The sequence below is a fragment of the Chrysochloris asiatica genome, unplaced genomic scaffold (genome assembly GCF_000296735.1).
Source record: "Chrysochloris asiatica unplaced genomic scaffold, ChrAsi1.0 scaffold00654, whole genome shotgun sequence".
Classification (NCBI taxonomy): domain Eukaryota; kingdom Metazoa; phylum Chordata; class Mammalia; order Afrosoricida; family Chrysochloridae; genus Chrysochloris; species Chrysochloris asiatica.
Genome location: NW_006409172.1, coordinates 84,469 through 102,515, shown reverse-complemented (window position 1 = coordinate 102,515; position 18,047 = coordinate 84,469). Strand labels below are relative to the sequence as shown.

General features: G+C 37.7%; 1 protein-coding gene across 1 annotated transcript in view; it reads left to right on the top strand.

Moving 5' to 3' along the window:
* The window catches only part of LOC102826629 (olfactory receptor 7E24-like), a 39,594-nt gene extending 24,906 nt beyond the window's left edge, over window positions 1–14,688 (top strand). Inside the window, exon 3 of the mRNA XM_006877869.1 lies at window positions 14,627–14,688. Coding sequence (XP_006877931.1) covers window positions 14,627–14,688 — 62 coding nt within the window. The remainder of the gene's footprint in view (window positions 1–14,626) is intronic.
* The last annotated feature ends 3,359 nt before the right edge of the window (window positions 14,689–18,047 follow it).

Genomic DNA, 18,047 nt, shown 5'->3' with positions numbered 1-18,047 from the left:
AAATGGTTAGATACTGGCTGATATGAGTCATATAATTATATGGTTTGCTAGGATGGGAATGACCAATTTAAAGGGAATGGAGTATCATTTACATCAAAAAGAACATTTCAAGAGCTATCTTGAAGTGATAGGATAATATCCACACATATAAGGAAAACCTGTTACTACCATTATTATTCAAATTTACCCGCTAATTACAATAACGAGTGATTATGAAATTGAAGGATTCTTCCAACTTCTTTAGTATGAAATTGATAAAACATTCAATCAAGATCCTTTGATAATTACTTGTGATTGGAATGCAAAAGTGGGAAACAAAGAATCATCCATAGTTAGAAAATATGGTTTTAATGATGGAAATGATACTGGAGATCATGCGATGGAATTTTAGAAGACAAATTACCTATTTCTTGCAAATATTTTTTTTCAACTACATAAAAGTTATTATACACATGGACCTCACTAGATGTAATGCACAGGAATAAAATTGAGTACATCAGTGGGAAATTTTGATAGGGAAGTTCAATTATCATCAGCAAAAACAAGAATGACTATGAAAGAGACCATCAGTTGCTCATATGCAAGCTCATATGAAAGCTGAAGAAAATTAAAACAAGTATATGAGAATCAGAATATGATCTTGAGAATAGTCCACCTGAATTTAGAGACTATCTCAAGAACAGGTTTGGTGCTAAAAGTGAAAAAGACTTCAAATAGTTGCTAATGAAGATCAAAGACTACAGGCTTTAGTATGGTTTGCACTTCAATGTAAAGAAAACAAAAAAAATCATCACACATTTACCAATAAATTATACCATGATATTTGAAGAAAATATTGGAAGTTGTCAAAGACTTCATTTTACTTGGATACACAATCAGTGCTTACAGATTCAACAGTCACAAAATCATAGATATATTATTGCATTAGACTAATCTGCTGCAAAAGACCTGTTGAAAGTGTTTAAGAGCAAAGATGTTATTTTGAGAACTAAGATATGCCTGACCCAAGCCATGGAATTTCATTTGCATGTGAAAGTTGAAATAAATATGGAAAATTGGAGAAGAGTAATATATCTGAATTATGGTGTCATTGAAGAATATTGAAAATACCATGCACGGACAGAGGACCAAGTCTTGAAAGAAGTAAAGCGAGAATGCTCCTTAGAAGTCAAGATGGGGAGATTTGATCACTCATACTTTGGACATGATGGCAGAAAGGACTAGGCCCTGGAGAGGAATATCACGTTTGGAAAAATTCAACATCAGCAAAAATAAGGAAGACTCCTACAATATGGTATGACACAGTGGAAGCAACAATGGGCTCAAACAGTATAACAATTGTGAAGCTGACAGTGTACCTGAAGTTTCATTCTGATGAGCATAGAATTGGTTCCAACCCACAGCACTTAATAACAGTGTATGCAAAAAGATATAGACTCAAGATACTTCCAAATCCTGTAGAGTATGCATCTAACCCCATTAACATCATTTGTTGTTGTTTGCATACCCCATGGATGTCCTACAGATGTTATTGTTGTTAGGTACCATCAAGTAGGTTACCATTCATAGTGACCTGTGCACAACAGAACAAAAAACTGCAGAATCCTGTGTCATCTTCACAATTGTTGTGACACTTGAACCCATCACTGATGTCTCTGTTCCAAGCCAACTCATTAAGGGTCTTTCTCTTTTTTGCTGACCTTCTCTGCTTTATCAAGAATGAGATCATTTCCAAGGACTAATAATGCTGAGGACCAGCCCCAACAATTTGTGAGAACTCGGAGTGGGGTACGGATTCGGTGAATGATATATAAAAAACAACTCACAGAGAGTCAATGGGTCGTTTTGAGTCTCAGGCAGATGATGGTGATGATGACTCTCTCTGATGACTCTCTTTATTTCAAAATTGTTGCTTCTTATATCCCCTTTAGAATATACAATGATCTCATAACAGTCACGTACAAGCAGTTACAAATCAATCAAATATTATATTGTTACATCAATGGTACAAGAGGAACACAAGGTCACCAAACAGTTCTGCGTCTCTATACTCCTTAGTTACTCCTTAGTTACCGTGATAACATCTGCCTTCTGTGAGTGACTCTGTTTCTCTCTAATCCTCCCTAAAATGTCTAGTTAATATTAAACAAAGTTCTACATCTTAATTTCTAACTTTACCAACATCTATTACTTTCTATAGATTCATTAGTCATAGATTACAATCAAAAACATATTTTTTGCTATAACCGGTCATACATATAATTGATTTAACAATAAAAACAAGAACATAAAAGTACCCTAAAGTTTCATAGTTAAGAACAAAGCAGTAATTCTCTCATTCTAACAGTTTCTCAAAACTTCTAATCAAATTCCTACCCCTGTCCCCAAGCTCTCACTGCCCTTGACTGTCTCCTAAGCTGCTTTCTAAAGGCCTTAATGTCCTTGACTAAAACCACCTGGAATGCTTCTTACAATTTTAAGCTTGAATTGCTAAAACTTTAGCTAGTGTGGTTATTTCTAATGTTAAAACTTATTGCTAATGTAAAAAACAATTTTCATAACTACATAAGATTGAATATGGTGTGAAAATGTTAATGTGAAAGGCAACTATTATAATGTGAGGTTTGTTTAAAGTATGATTATGCAAGATTTTCTAAAACTTCTTACAAGGAAATTAGAAATAAACTATTCTTCCAAGGGAAAGCTAGAAACCACACCCCCGCCACCCCCACCCCGCACAGATCATCCCTTGTAGCTCTCGCTCTGCTAAACAATGAACTTTTCATGCAGGCTTATCACTGTTCTGCTCCTTGGCAGGATGGCGTCCGCCATAATTACATGTTCATAATAACGTGTCCAAAGTATGACAGAGGAAGATTCATCACCCTGGTTTCTCAGGTGCATTCTCGTTGTACTTCTTCAAGACAGATTTATTTGTTTTTTTCTGGCTGTTGTTATTAGGTAGCATCAAGTTCACACTGACTCATAGTGACCCCATGCACAACAGAACAAAACACTGCCTGGTCCTGGGGCCAACCTCACTTTATAGCTATTTCTCTGCATTTTGAGTTGTACCACGTCAGCAAATGAAGGTCTCGAAGGCTTTACTCCATTTGTGTCATCACAGTCAACTCTATATTGAGGAGGCAGCTCTTCCCCAGTCGCATTTTCAGCGCCTTCCAATCTGAGGGGCTCATCTTCTGGAACTACATCTGACAATATTCTGGCGCTCTTCAACATGTTTCAATATTCAATAACCTGGTACTGACAGTTTTCTACTGTTATTCACAAGGTTTTCTGTGACTAAATATTTGGAAGTAGTTTGTCTCTCCTTCTTCCTAGTCTGTCTTGTCTGGAAGCTCATCTGAAATCTGCCCACTGTGGTTGACCCTGCTGGTATTCAAAATGCTGATGGCATAGCTTCCAGAATCACACCAACACACAAGCCGCTGAAAGTATGACAAACTGATATTCGAATGGTGGAATCTGAGTACTAAAACCCCTAAATAATAATACTATTTGAGTATGATATGGTGGATACTAAGCGTAGTGCTTATGAATTGGGCTATTAACCTCAGGTCAGCAGTTCGAAACTTCCAGCTGTTCTGTGGGAGAAAGATGAGACTTTCTGCTCCTGTAACGATTTGCAACCTCAGAAACCCTGTGCAGGGTCACTATGGGTCAGAACTGACTCCATGATACTTAACAACAACAACAAAAACAAGGAGAATATGTAACAGAGGTAAATACTGAACATAAACAGTCCAGCAATGGTGGTGATCTAGGGGACATTCTTAGATAGAATACCCAGATTGAACAGATGTGGGACAGAAAGTATAAGTATATACTTTATAAGTATATTACAAAGGACATTTTACATGAGTCTTTATTACAATGATGTAAATGGATATGATGGACCATACAAGGTTTAACTATAAAAACTTCTTAGACACAAGCAAATACCTTCAGGTAATGAGTTTCAGGCTTGAGGACTGAGTGTCACAGTCTCAGGAAACAGGGACACCAAGGTCAGTTGGAATAACATAGCCCAAAAAGACAATATACTGAATGCCTCTTATTTTGGTAAGTAGATACTGTGGGGACTTAAAAATCTCATGAGAAACCATGTAAGGTGCAACTAATGATCTCTCCCTGTTTGGAGGAAGAAGAATAATAAAAATCAAAGATGCGTGGAAACAATTCAGAGAACTAATGGAAAAATGGGAACATCAGTCTTCATTATTCTAAGACCAGAAAAATTAGATAGTGCCTGGTTATCACTACCAACTGCTCTAAAAGGGATCACATTAGTAGATTGTGGACAGACTGTAGCAAAATGTGGATCAAAACTCAAAATTGTAAGGAAGACCAGTTAAAAAATAGTGGAATCCTGAGACTAAGGCCCTGATGCACCCTTCAAATCTTGAACTGAACTCACCTTTATGGCTGAATTTTCGACCAAATAATAGGTCCTTTTTTTCTCTGGTTACATTTATTCCTAAATATTTCAATCTTTGGGTGTCTATTATAAATAGTTTCATTTCGCTAACTTATTTTAGTGCTGTCATTATTAATATAGAGGAATCCACATGGTTTTTGTATGTTGATCCTGTACTCTGCCACTTTGATGAATCTTCCAATGAGTTCCAGTAGTTTCTTTCACTGAGTCTATGGGGTTTTCTATGTATAGAATCATATTGTCTGCAGATTGAGAGAGCTTTACTTCCTTTTTGCCAATTTGGGTGCCTTAAATTTCCCTATCTTGCCTTACTGCTCTGGCTAAGACTTCCAACACAATATTGAATACGAGTGGTGATAAAGGGCATCCTTGTCTGGCTCCTATTTACATAAGGGAAGCTTCCAGTTTCTCTAGATTGAAAGTGATGTAGGCTGTTGGTTTTGTATATATGGTCTTAATTATGCTGAGGAATTTCTCTTCAATTTCTACTTTGCTGAGTGTTTTTATCAGAAATCAGTGTTGGATTTTCTCAATGCCTTTTCTTAATCAATCAATATGATCTTGTGGGTCTTTCATGCTTTATTTATAAGATGGATTACATTCATTGTTTTTCTATTGTTGAACCATTCTTATGTCCCTGATATGAATTGCACTTGTTCGTGATGTATTATTATTTTTTTTATGTGTTCTTGAATTCTGTTGCCTAGGATTTTGTTAAGAATGTTTTCATCTATGTTCATGAGGGTTGTTGTTGTTAGGTGCCATGGAGTCAATATCAACTCATAGTGACTCAATGCACAACAGAACCAAACACTGCCTGGTCCTGGACCAACCTCACAATTGTTGCTACACTTGAACCCATTGACACTGCCACTTTGGCAATTCATCTCATTGGGGGGTCTTCCTCTTTTTAACTGACCCTCTACCTTACCAAACATGATATCCTTCTCCAACTACTGGTCCATCCTGACAATATGTTCGAAGTATGAAAGACAAAATTTGGCCATCCTGGCCTCCAAGGAGCACTCTGGCTGCACTTCTTCCAACTCTGATCATTTTGTTCTTTTGGTAGCCCATAATACTTGCAATATTCTTCTCCAATAGCATAACTTAAATGCATCAATTTTTCTACGATCTTCCATATTCCCTGTCCAGTTATAGCATGCATATGTTGTTATTAAGTGTCATTGAATCAGTACCAACTCATAGCAACCTTATGCACAGCAGAATGAAACACTGCCTGATCCTGAGCCAATCTCACTATTATTGCCATACTTGAACCCATCAATGCTGGCACTTGGCTAATCCATCTCGCTGGGGGTCGTCCTCTTTTTATCTGACCCTCCACCATACAAAACATGATATCCTTCTCAAGCAACTGGTCCCTCCTGACAATATGTCCGAAGTATGAGAGATGGCATTTGGCCATCCTGGTCTCCCAGGAGCAATCTGGCTGCACTTCTTCCAACACAGAGCTGTAAGTTCTTTAGGCAGTGCATGGCATTTTCAATATTCTTCTCCAAAACCATAACTCAAAAACATCAGGTCTTCTATGGTCTTCATTAGTCACTGTCCAGCTTTCACATGCATATGAGGTTATTGAAAATACCATGGCTTGGGGTCAGGTGCACCTGAGTCCTCAAGCTAACATCTTTGCTCTTCAACACTTGAAAAAGTTCTTGTGTAGTAGATTTGCCTAATGCAATATGGCATTTGATTTCTTGGCTGCTGCTTCAATGACTGTTGATAGTTGATCCAAGAAGAATGAAGTCCTCGACAACTTCAATCTTTACTCCATTGAAAAAATGTTGTTTATTGGTCCAGTAGTGAGGATTCTTGTTTTATTTACATTGAGATGCAATCCATACGAAAGACTATGGTGTTTGATCTCCATCAGTAAGTATTTTAAGTCACCTTTACTTTCAGCAAGCAAGGTTGTATCATCTGCATGAATGAATCTTCTCCAATCCTGCTGCCACATTTTTCTTTAAGTAAGAAAGCTTCTCAGATTATTTGCTCAGCATGCAGATTGAATAAATATGGTGAAAAAAATACAACCCTGTCGCACACCTTTCTTAATTTTAAACCATTCACTGTTCCCATGTTCTATTCAAACAATTGCGTCTTGGTCCATGTACAGGTTTCTCATGAGTACAATTAAGTGTTATACTTCACAATGATGTCATACTTCACAATGTTGCCCATAGCTTGTCATGATCCACACAATCAAAAGCCTTTGCATAGTCATTAAAGCACAGGTAAACATCTTTATGACATTCTCTGCTTTCAGCCAAGATCCATCAGACATCAGAAATTGTATCCCTCATTCCATGGCCTCTTCTGAATTTGGCTTCAACCTCTGGAAGTTTTCTGTCAATGTATGCTTGCAGCCATTTCTGTGTTACCTTCAATAAAACTTTACTTGCATGGAATATCAAATATATTGTCCAATTATTTCTACATTACACTGGGTTACCTCTCTTTGGAACAGGCACAAATACAGATCTCTTCCAATCAGTTAGTCAGATAGTTGTCTTCTAACTGTCTTGGCATCAATAAATTATCGCCCCCAGTGCCATCTCACTTTCTTGAAAGATTTCAATTTGTATTCCATCTATTCCTGGTCCCCTGTTCTTTGCCAATTCTTTCAATGCACCTTGGACTTCTTCCTTTGATATAACTGGCTCTTGATCATATGCTATCTTTTGAAATGGTTGAATATGATTGATATTAGTCTATAATTTTATTTTTTAGTGATGTTCTTCCCTGGTTTTGGTATGAGGGTTATGCTTGCCTAATAGAATGTATTAGGCAGTTTTCCATCCATTCTATATTCTGGAATAATTTGAGAAAAATTGGTGACAGCTTTTCCCTGAATATCTGTATTACTCACCAGTAAAGCTATCTATACCTGGACTTTTCTTGGTTGGGAGATTTTTTGGTGACCTGGTCAATTTCTTCCTTTGTTATAGGTTTGTTCAAATTTTCTACTTCACTCTGTGTGTATGTAAGTAGGTAGTGCTTTTCTAAGAATGTATCCATCTCCTCTAGATTTTCCAACCTGTTGCAGTACAACATTTCATAATATTCTGTTATTATCCTTTTTATTTATATTGTTTCTGTTGTGACATCAACCATGTGGTTGCTTATGTGTTTTATTTGTGTATTCTCCCTTTTTTGTTTTCTTAGGCTTGCCAATGGTTTGTCAATTTTATTAATTCTTTCAAAGAATCAGCTCTTTTCCTGTTGATTCTTTCTATATTTGTTCTGTTTTCTATCTCATTTATTCCTCTTCCATTCTTGATTATTTAATTTTCTTTCTGTTGACTGGTGGTGGTTTGCTGGTCTGTTTCTAGTTGATTAACAGCTTTTCTTGGTAGATTATTCTTGGTTGGCAGTTTCTCTTTTTCTTTCAGAGTTTTATATATGCCTCCCCATTACCTTCTTGCCTGAGTGGTTTCTGCTGAGAGATCAGAGCTTAATCTGAATTGCTTGCCATTGTCTGTAATGCTTCTCTTTTCCCTAGTTGCTTTCAGGATTCTCTCCTTGTTTTATTTTGGAGAGCTTGAATGTGGTATGTCTTGGTGATTTTCTTTTGGAGTCTACCTTTCCTGGGATTCCTTGAGCTTCTTGAATGCTTTTCTTTTAATTTCTCAGGATGTTAGGGAAATTTTCTTCCAGAAGCTCTTCAACTATCTCCTCTGTGAACTTCTGTGATTCTTCCTGTTCCAGAATGCCAATAATTCTTATGTTATTCCTCCTCATTGTCCATCATGAAGCTTAGACTTTATTTAGATTTGTTTTATCTTTTTTTTTTTTTTTTTTCTGCTTGCTTTTCTATCTCAGCAGTATTGAGAGATTTGTCTTACAGATCACTGGCTCCATTTTTTTAGTTCACCTACTTTGCCCTTTCAGTCCATTTCTGATATTTTATTTTTAATCATTTGGACCTCTTTTTGCAGGTTATGAATTGTTTCCAATGCTGTATCTATCTTCTTTGATTGGTCCCGTAGCACTTTCCTGACATCTTCCTTATTTTTCTGAAACTCTCTACAGAGTGTTTGGATGTATCTCAGTATAATTTTCCTGAATTCCTTCGTAAGCATTTCCAAAGCTTGTCCTCCTTCCAATGTGATGTCTAGGTCTGCGGGGGGCAGTTTGAATGTAGAGAGCAGCTTCAATTCTACTGTTTGACACAGTTCCAGTAGGAGGAGGGATATCATGCAAGGCAGATAGCTCTCAGAAGTTGCTTTCTATCTTCTCTTTAGAGTAACTTTGAATTTACTTGTAAAAATATATAATATGGCCATATTCACAGCCTTTCACTATGAGTTCTACAAACCTTAGGAAAAACCAGTCTGGCAACAATTTCAGCTTTGGTGGATTGAATTCAAAGGGAATTGTATGTGCCACTCCCATTCACAGAAAACCTAAGTGCAAAGTAACTGCATTTGTGAGATCACAAAAGCAGATAACAAACTAAAGTGAAGCTGACCGACCCCTGTAGACCTCACCACAATCAATTACCCTCACCACAATCAATTACCGGTCAGACCACAAACCCACATTATTACATACAGACACCTATGTAAATAGGCAAAGAATAGTGAATATAAAGTAAAAGGTTGTCAAAACTTAATAATCTACCCTTCCTGCAACTATTGGTCAGGTTGGGCCTTTTTCTTAACATGTCCCACAGCCTTAAAAGAAAAGAAACATAGGAACACTGTGGTTCAGCAATTTACTGAAAACATCAGAAAAACAAGATAATTGAGTAGATGTTAGTAATTATTTTGTTATAGAAAACAGTAGCACATTATGTAGGATAGAAAATTGACAATTAGCAGTAGAAACAATAAAGTAGTGTAGGCATTGATGATTAATAGAAACTTATGTTACTAAGAGGATGTAATCAGAGGTCTGATAAGTGGAAATAATTGGTGTAAAGTTTAACTCGATCTTTCAAAGAGAATAAGAAGAAACAATCTAGGAGAGGAGATAATGTTGAGAGAAGAATGCTTAATGATTAGAAAAGAACAGGCTGTTGGAAAGCTTAGGTTGGACACCATAGAAATACTTTTGTTAAGATTCTGTATTCACAGAGTAAAAGAATGTTACAATTACAAATGTGTAATAATTCAAGGGAAAATCAAAGTATCAAATCATTATGCATTTATGATTTTAAGTATAAAAAATAAAGACTTGCTGAGCTAGACCAGAAGAAGAGAAAAGAATAAGCAGACAGAGAAAGAGAGCCCCTTCAGCTAACTAAACAAAGGCTCTTGATTGCTTTCATTTTTCACTGACTCTGCGTCTCCTCTCATGTCCCTCGACCCCGCAAGAGCTGGACTCCTGCATAGGTCTACCTCCTGCTCATTTTTCTTAGTCATTCTATCTTGTTTCTGAACATGTGCTGATATATTCAGCTGTTTCTTGGGCATCTTCAGTAGTTAGCTGTGATTTCAATAAAGAGATGAATGTATGTTGATGTTTTATTATATTTTCTGATTGTATCCAGGTAGATGTGATCAGAAGATAGACTTTCTTTTTCACTTTTTTATTACTCAACTTAAAGTAACTGTAGCAGGTGTTGGCTGCCTATCTGTTGTATAGTAGCTGGTACTAGCTCTTGCCTGGATGGTGGAATTTTATAAGGTGTGATTGTAACTTGATTTTATGACTGCAATTGCTGTCTCTTCTTGGGTAATGTACAGAAAGAAATAACGTGCCCTCTAGTGAAGTACAAAGCCTCCTAAAGGTATAAAGGACACCAAAAAATAAAACAGCAACAACAACAACCAAAAAACCAAATTGCAATTGTATAATTGCAGAAAAGAAAAAAAAAAATCTGTAGCAAAATATGAGTATGATATTAATGTCCCTCTTTTGGTTTCTTGACTTCAAGACAACCTGAAAAATTTCAAGATGTCACTGTTGGTCCTTATGATGTAACTCATGATTTAATTTTCAGCCTGCTTGCTGTTTAGTCTGCCTGTCTCCGTCTCCACAAACCCATTCAGGCCTTTTTTTCCTAGTAATTAACAGATCAGGACTGGCTGTATCTGTTTTGCACTGCTGTTTGGTTTTTAAGTAGAACTTTTCCCATCATTAGATTTCTACTGAGCAGATCTGTGTGCATGCATAGTAGAACCCTCTGTGAGGGAAGGGTGTCCACTCATTCAGGCATCCGCTCTAGTCACCTGAATGGAGGTGTGCAGATAGCATGAGACCAAAAAACAGAGAGAGAGAGAAAAAAAAAAAAAGAGTGTCCACACTTTTATGCCTGATGATGGGTCAGAAGTTTGTGGTGCGAGCACTGCTCTGATCCTCCACTCACTCCATCTTTCCCACAATGACTAGTCCAGGAGCTGCTGGGACCACCTCATCAAAAAGAACTTTTTTTTTGCTTCTGCTACAAATTCCTTAGGCTTTAAGTCTTCAATTTTTTAAATATTCCTTTATATGTAGTTCAGAGTTCTGCAATCATCCCCTGAACCTGCTTCATCCAGTATTCTGGGTTACTGCTGACAAGGTCTGCACCGCACTTCCTAATCTGTCATTAAGTCCAGCCTCCACCTTATCATGTATTTTTAATTGAATTTTCAATTTATTTTTGTTCACCAAGCTTACCTGGTTTCATTGTCATAATGATATTTATTATCAGAAACTTCAGAAGGACTCAATCAGAACCCTACTAGAATGAACCAACTTTGCTGCATTTAACCTTAACCACTTTTGCAACAGATTAAAAGAATGGAACAGTCATTTGAACTTGAAATAGCCTAGAAGGCAGAAACATAAGCCAACTATTTCCAAGGTTTTGCACTGTGAAGTTACTGGATATTGTGCAGTTCTCCATTACATTTCAATTCCCCTAATCTTGGCATCTTTAGTTATGGACTGGTAAAAAAATATATATTTTATATCTATTTTTATATTCTTTACTGTTGCATTACATGCTGTAGGTTGTCATAGACAAATAGTTTATCTCAGTGAATGTGTGTTAATTTTAAATCATTATATCTCACTCTCATTGCTGCTATTAGTAGCTCTGTTCCATAACTTTAAACTTTACTAATTTGTTTAAGTGAACATTTCCATGTGTCTTGAACCCAAATATTTCTATATATATGTTTCTTTATTAGTGTTTCTGAATCTGGACTGTTTAGCTAGATCAGTAATATTATCACTTCTAGGTTTATGGGATGTTTGACTGAATACTATAAAATTTATATATGTGAAGATAATCTATTTTCTCTTGGCACTGTGGGTTAATGTGTTGAAAAAGGTTGGTGGTTCAAGCTCACCAGCCGCTCCTTGGAAATTCTATATAGGGTCGCTGTGGGTCAGAACCAATTCAATGGCACTCAGCAACAATAACAACAACATAAACAATGGAGTTCTGGTGTGACACTGTGGGATAATGCACTGGACTACAAGGTCTGTTTGAACGTAAGGTCAGCAGTTCAAATACACCAGTCACTCTTTGGAAACCCTATATAGTATCACTATAAATTGCTACTGATTCAAAGGCACTTTACAACAGGAACAACAACATAAAGGATATGATGTTTTAGTAAACTGTTTCTGTCATTCTTTTCAAACTTTGTTTAGGTTCAAAGCCCATATTTCCTTTCATGACTCTCTTTTATCAGCTCTCCTATTTTGGGTTCTTCCAGAAGTAGACACTGAGCCAGGGATCCAAGTGCAAGCAATTTACTTGAAAGAGCAACAAATATGGACAGAAGAGAAGAGAAGTTATGCAGGGAAATAAATACACTTAATAAATCTTACATTATATGTGCTACAATAGTGAGTGAGCAAAGTTTGAATCATGTTGGATAATTCTGAAAAATGTGCAAAACCCACATCTCAAAATTATCCCAGGTATGTTGGTTAAACCCACATATCTCAATGAAGAGTTGCCCCTTGATATACATAAAACCTGGTCACTTCTGCCACAATGCATTGGGCAAAGTAGCTTACACCAAGACTGACACCCATTATCAGTCAGACTGATCTGAAATGAATATGGTGAAAGGATCACAGAGAATATGGGAGGATAATTGACGATATCTACTACTCCATTCTTCACTGGGAACACTTAATTCTACCAATATTCTTCTCAAAGTGTGTAACTTATATTCCTAATGGCACATCCAAAGAACCTCAGAAGATTAAATCATGTGATGGAATATCTCTTATTACATGCAGTCATTGTGACATGTTTTAAGATTTTAGGGTTATATATCTTAAACTGCAACGATGGTGGTGGTGGCAATGTGCAATGGAGTCAGTTCGGACTCATAGTGACTCTGTGTAGGGTTTCTGAGGCTGTAATTCTTTACAGGAGCAGAAAGCCTCATCTTTCTCCTGTGAAATGACACATGAATGTAAAGTGAAATAAGGAAAGTTGTAAAGTAAAATGAAGCAAGAAAAAAGAAAGGAGGAGAAACAAAAAAGAAAGGAACTCAAAGAACAAATTAAAATCTCTGATAATCCTTAGCAGTAATTACTATATCGCTGTTGTTAAGTGCCATCAAATCCATTCCTTCTGACTCATAGTGACCCTGATTAAGGTTTCTGAGGAGCAACTGGTGAACTTGAACCACTGACCTTGAGGTCCAAACCAACTTTTCAGCCCAGGGCATTGACCTACAGTGCCACCCCAGGATCCCATATTACTATGAGTCATCAGCACATAACAAAATGAAAACAAATTTAAAAAATCCATAAAATCTAGATTCCTATCCTTTAAGTTGAAATACACTCCATTGTTCTTTTGAAAATAAAATAGTCAAGTTAGGAATGTAACATTGACAACAGGTTGTCAGGTTTTAATCCATTAAAATCTCAGGCTCAGAAAATGAATGAAAACTGAGAAGAATGAGAATATATCTTTTTAAAAAAATGTTGTAATGGTTAAATGAAAAAAAAACATATATGTTCCAAATGGAAAATAAAAAAAGAAAAGAAATAAAGAAACAAAAAGAAAAGAAAGAAAGTAACTAAAACACAATGAGTTCTACAATAATGGTCAACTAAGGCTAAATGTATGGTTAGATGTGTAGGGTGAATGGATGTGGGAGCAAGATTGGGAGTACACCCACAAATATAAATAGTATGAAAAAGAAAATGTATACATGAGTGTTTATATTTTGCTTTAAGTGTACTCATGAATGTGATGAAGCCAACAGAAGGCACAGTTATGAAAACTTCTTGAACATTAGTGAATGCATTAATGGAATGAGTTGCTGGGACTATGGACAAAGGACTATAATCTTGCGAGACACCACAGTTAATTGTGATAATATAATCCACAAAGACAACATTCTGCAGTCCAATTTGGTGAATAGCAAATGGGGTCTCAAAAGCTTGTGTAACTAAGGTGTAATTATTGTTCTTTCCCTAGCTGGAAAAAAGAAAAGTGTTGCAAATCAAACATGATCTGAAATAATTAGTCTAGAAGATTGAAGTCAGGAGTTCCAGTTTGCCACAGCGGCCAGATGGCATGGGTGAGAGAGGCTCCAGGTTCAGGGGAAGGGAACTCACAAAAGAAACCTTTCTGTGGTGAATCCACACCCTCACAGCCACCATAAGTCTCACTACTTCAAAGTCTTAAACTCGCTTTAAAAAAAAAATCACCGTACTGAGGAACTACTGGCTTTTTAAAATTTATACCTGCTGTTGCGCTTGGGGGGGCAGGCTGGAACCAACTCACGCCAAAAGCAGGGTGCTTCCAGTAAAGGGGAGTCCTGAACAGGGGGAGCCATTGGAGACTAGAGGAAGAGAAAGTGAGGGTCATCCGCCCCATGGTGTAATTTCGGAGCTTGCAGTGGGCAGAAAGTAGTCACTCAATAAAGAGGGGGGGGGGGAAAAGAGATAAAACGTTGACAGTCTGAAGTCATCGGGCAAGGACTGTGTCCGCCCAGCTGAGTGGCCTCTACCCCGCCCAACTGAACCACGGTTATCGGCCCCATTGCCCCCTCGATCCCCGCACCCCCGCCTTCCTGGATCCTGACCAGACCAGACTCGGAGCGCCCATCTGAGCCTGCCCTAACCTTTGGAGCACACACCCGGCTGACTCCACCCGCGCCATAACAGGATAGAGTCACGCATAGGCTGCCCAAAACCCGCCCTCCCCCACGGGCCCTGCACTGCTTGCAGGATCACGCCCGTGCGCCGCCCTGCGCACGGAACCCAATGTTAGCCTTGCACCACCTGACTGATTGCGCGGGACACAACCCTGTCCACTAGACTCACCAGACTCCACCACGGAACTGTTCCCTCCTCCTGGGACAGTGCGCCTTCACCCCGCTGACCCCGCCCACTTGCCATAACAAGCTAGAGCCCTGCCCAGTCTCCCAGAACCCCCGTGGGACCCACCCGGCTGCAAAGCTTATTGAACTACAAGGTTGGTGGTTCACATCCACCAACCAATCCTCAGGAAACTGCGTGCCCATCACAGGCTGAAATGCGGATGTGCATCTACCTGGGTCTGCCTTTTTTCACCTTCTAGCAGGAGTCCTGGCATGACTCTGAGGGTTGAGGCTCCACATTACAGAGCTTTTTGAACTTCAAGGTTGGTGGTTCAAACTCACCAGCCGCTCCTCATGAACCTTATCTGGGTCTGCTTTTTTTGCGCTGCTTTAGCAGGAGTCCCAGAGTGGCTCTGAGGGCTGGGGCGCCATACTATAGAGCCTCTTGAACTGTAAGGTTGGTGGTTCAAGCTCACCAGCTGCTCCTCAGAAACCCTGTACAGGGTCGTTACAGGTCGCAATTGACTCGACAGCACCTAACATCCAGGAGAGGAGGGCAGATTGACTGAAAGAGAGTTAGGACATTAAAGACATACCTACATCAAGCCAAAGATTTTCTTCTTCTTCTTCTTCTTTTTCTTCTTCTTCTTCTTCTTCTTCTTCTTCTTCTTCTTCTTCTTCTTCTTCTTCTTCTTCTTCTTCTTCTTCTTCTTATTATTATTATTATTATTATTATTATTTGTGTGTGAGTAGAGAATCCAGTATTTAGTATCATTGTGGCTGGTTCTGTATCATTTTCTTCTGGTTTTAATTTATATATATATATATTTCTATTTTCCTTCTCTTTTTCTTCTCTTCCCCCTTTCCCTTTTCTGTGATTAGGGACTGCTGTATTAAGTCTTGATTTTTCTGGTCCTGCTATATTTTCTTCTGCTTTTTCTTTTTTCTTTTTTATCTATTTTTCTTTTCCCCCTTTTTCCTCTTACTCCCATTTTTCTTTTTGCTTTTGATTCTGGCTTTGTTTTTTAACCGGCTGCTGTTATTTGGCTGTTACAAGCCACCCTTCTGCTATTGGAGGACTCTATGTATCCCTATATTACACGAGAAGAGTCAGCAACTACTGCTAAATAGCCAAGCTGCATTCACACCATATAAAACACCAAAACCCAGGCAATAACCAATATTAACTCCAGATACCAAGGAATCAGGCAGCACCTTTGGAAGTTACTCTGAGTCAAACAATAAGAAGGGTGAAAAGGGAAGACCACACCCTGACCACATCTTTCTGGAAGAAACCAGAAAGCATAAAAACAAACAACAACAACAACAACAAATACCAAAATGCATACTCATTTAAATATTAGGGCCACAGATAAACATCAAACATGCCCAAGAAGCAAAAACAGATGACCATATCAGCACATGTCCAGAAAAAAGATAAAATATCTGATACAAATGACTCAGAAGTAGATCTGGACTCCATTCTGGAAGGAGGGCAGGCCCTGGAAATGCCTGAGAAAGAATTCAGAGAAATGATTATAAATTGTTTCAAAACACTTTACAATTGAGTTGAGAAAAATAAGGAAGAAGTCAGGAAAGTACTACAAGAGCAATCAAACAAGATAGATACAGCATTGGAAATAATGCAAAGACTACAGAAAGAGGTACAAACAATTGAAAACAAAAGGCAGAAACAGAAAACACTCTGAAAGGGCAGAGGAGTAGAATAGATGAGATGGAAGGAAGAATCAGCGAGCTGGAAGATAAATCTCTCAATACCACTAAGATAGAAGAACAAACACACACACAAAAAAGATAAAAAATTGGGAGGAAAGTATAAGATTCATGTTGGACAACATGAAGAGGGATAACTTAAGAATTATTGGCATTCCAGAACAAGAGGAATCACACAAGTCCACAGAGGAAATAGTTGAAGAGCTAATGGAAGAAAATTTCTCCAACATCCTGAAAAGAGGAAAAATAAACATACAAGAAGCTGAATGGACTCCAGGAAGAGCAGACCCAAAAAGAAAATCACCAAGACACATAATAGTCAAGCTCTCCAATCTCAAAGATAAGGAGACACTTCTGAAAGCAGCCAGAGAGAACAGAAGGGTCACATACAAAGTTAAGCAAGTCAGAATAAGCTCAGATCACTCAGCAGGAACCATGCAAGCAAGAAGACAATGGGGAGACATATATAAAACCCTGGAAGAAAAGAACTGCCAACCAAAAATTCTTTATCCAGAAAAGCTATCAATCAAATATGATGGTATAATCAAAACATTCCAGGATAAACAGAAACTATGGGAATTCACCAAAGCCAATCCTGCACTACAAAACATCCTAAAGGGAGTCTGTGGACTGAGAAGCAACAAGAAGATGCAACAACCAGAGATTGACATACGTGGCAGCATCTCCCTGCATTAAGTCAACAGAAAGAAGAATTGGTAACAAAACAAAACTATAAGAATAAACTCAGAGACTCTGGAAGATCAGTCTATGACCAAAGCAAGTACAATTCAAAAGAAGGTAAACATATAGGTAAAGAGATCCAGATAGGGAGGTCAGGTCGATTACAGGATAAAATAGTCTGCAATAAATGGTCAGAAAAGCTAATGGACTATAAGGCAAACTCAATGAAAATTAACAATTCACAACATACCAAGAGAATGAAAACCCAGGAAGAATATGAAAACATTAAAACTATGAGGAAACTTACAAGACAGAACGCAAAATCTTGAACACAAAAAAGAAAGACAGACAAAACAAAGAAGCAGCAACACCACACAAAAAACAAATGTAACGACAGCAATTAATCAATGCTTATTGATACTTACACTGAATGTAAATGGATTAATGCACCTGTTAAGAGATGAAGAGTGACAAAATGGATAAGAAAACAAGATCCTTCTATATGCTGTCTGCAAGAGATACATCTCACACACAGAGACAAAAACAGATTAAAAGTTAAAGGATGAAAAAAAATATACCAAGCCAATTCCAATAAAAAGCGAGCAGGAGTAGCAGTATTAATTTTGGTTAAAATAAACTTGAAGGCAAAAGCCAGCATAATAGATAAAGAAGGACATTATATCATGATTAAAGGGATAATAGAACAAGATGAAATAACCATATTAAATATCTATACTCCCAATGAAAGAGTGCCAAAATATATAAAGCAAACTCTCATAGACTTGAAGAAAGAAATAAATGAATCCACAATAATAGTGGGTGATTTTAATACTCCACTTTCAAAAATGGATAGAACAACCAGAAAGAAACTTGACAAAGACACAGAAGAACTAAACAACACACTCAGGCAACTG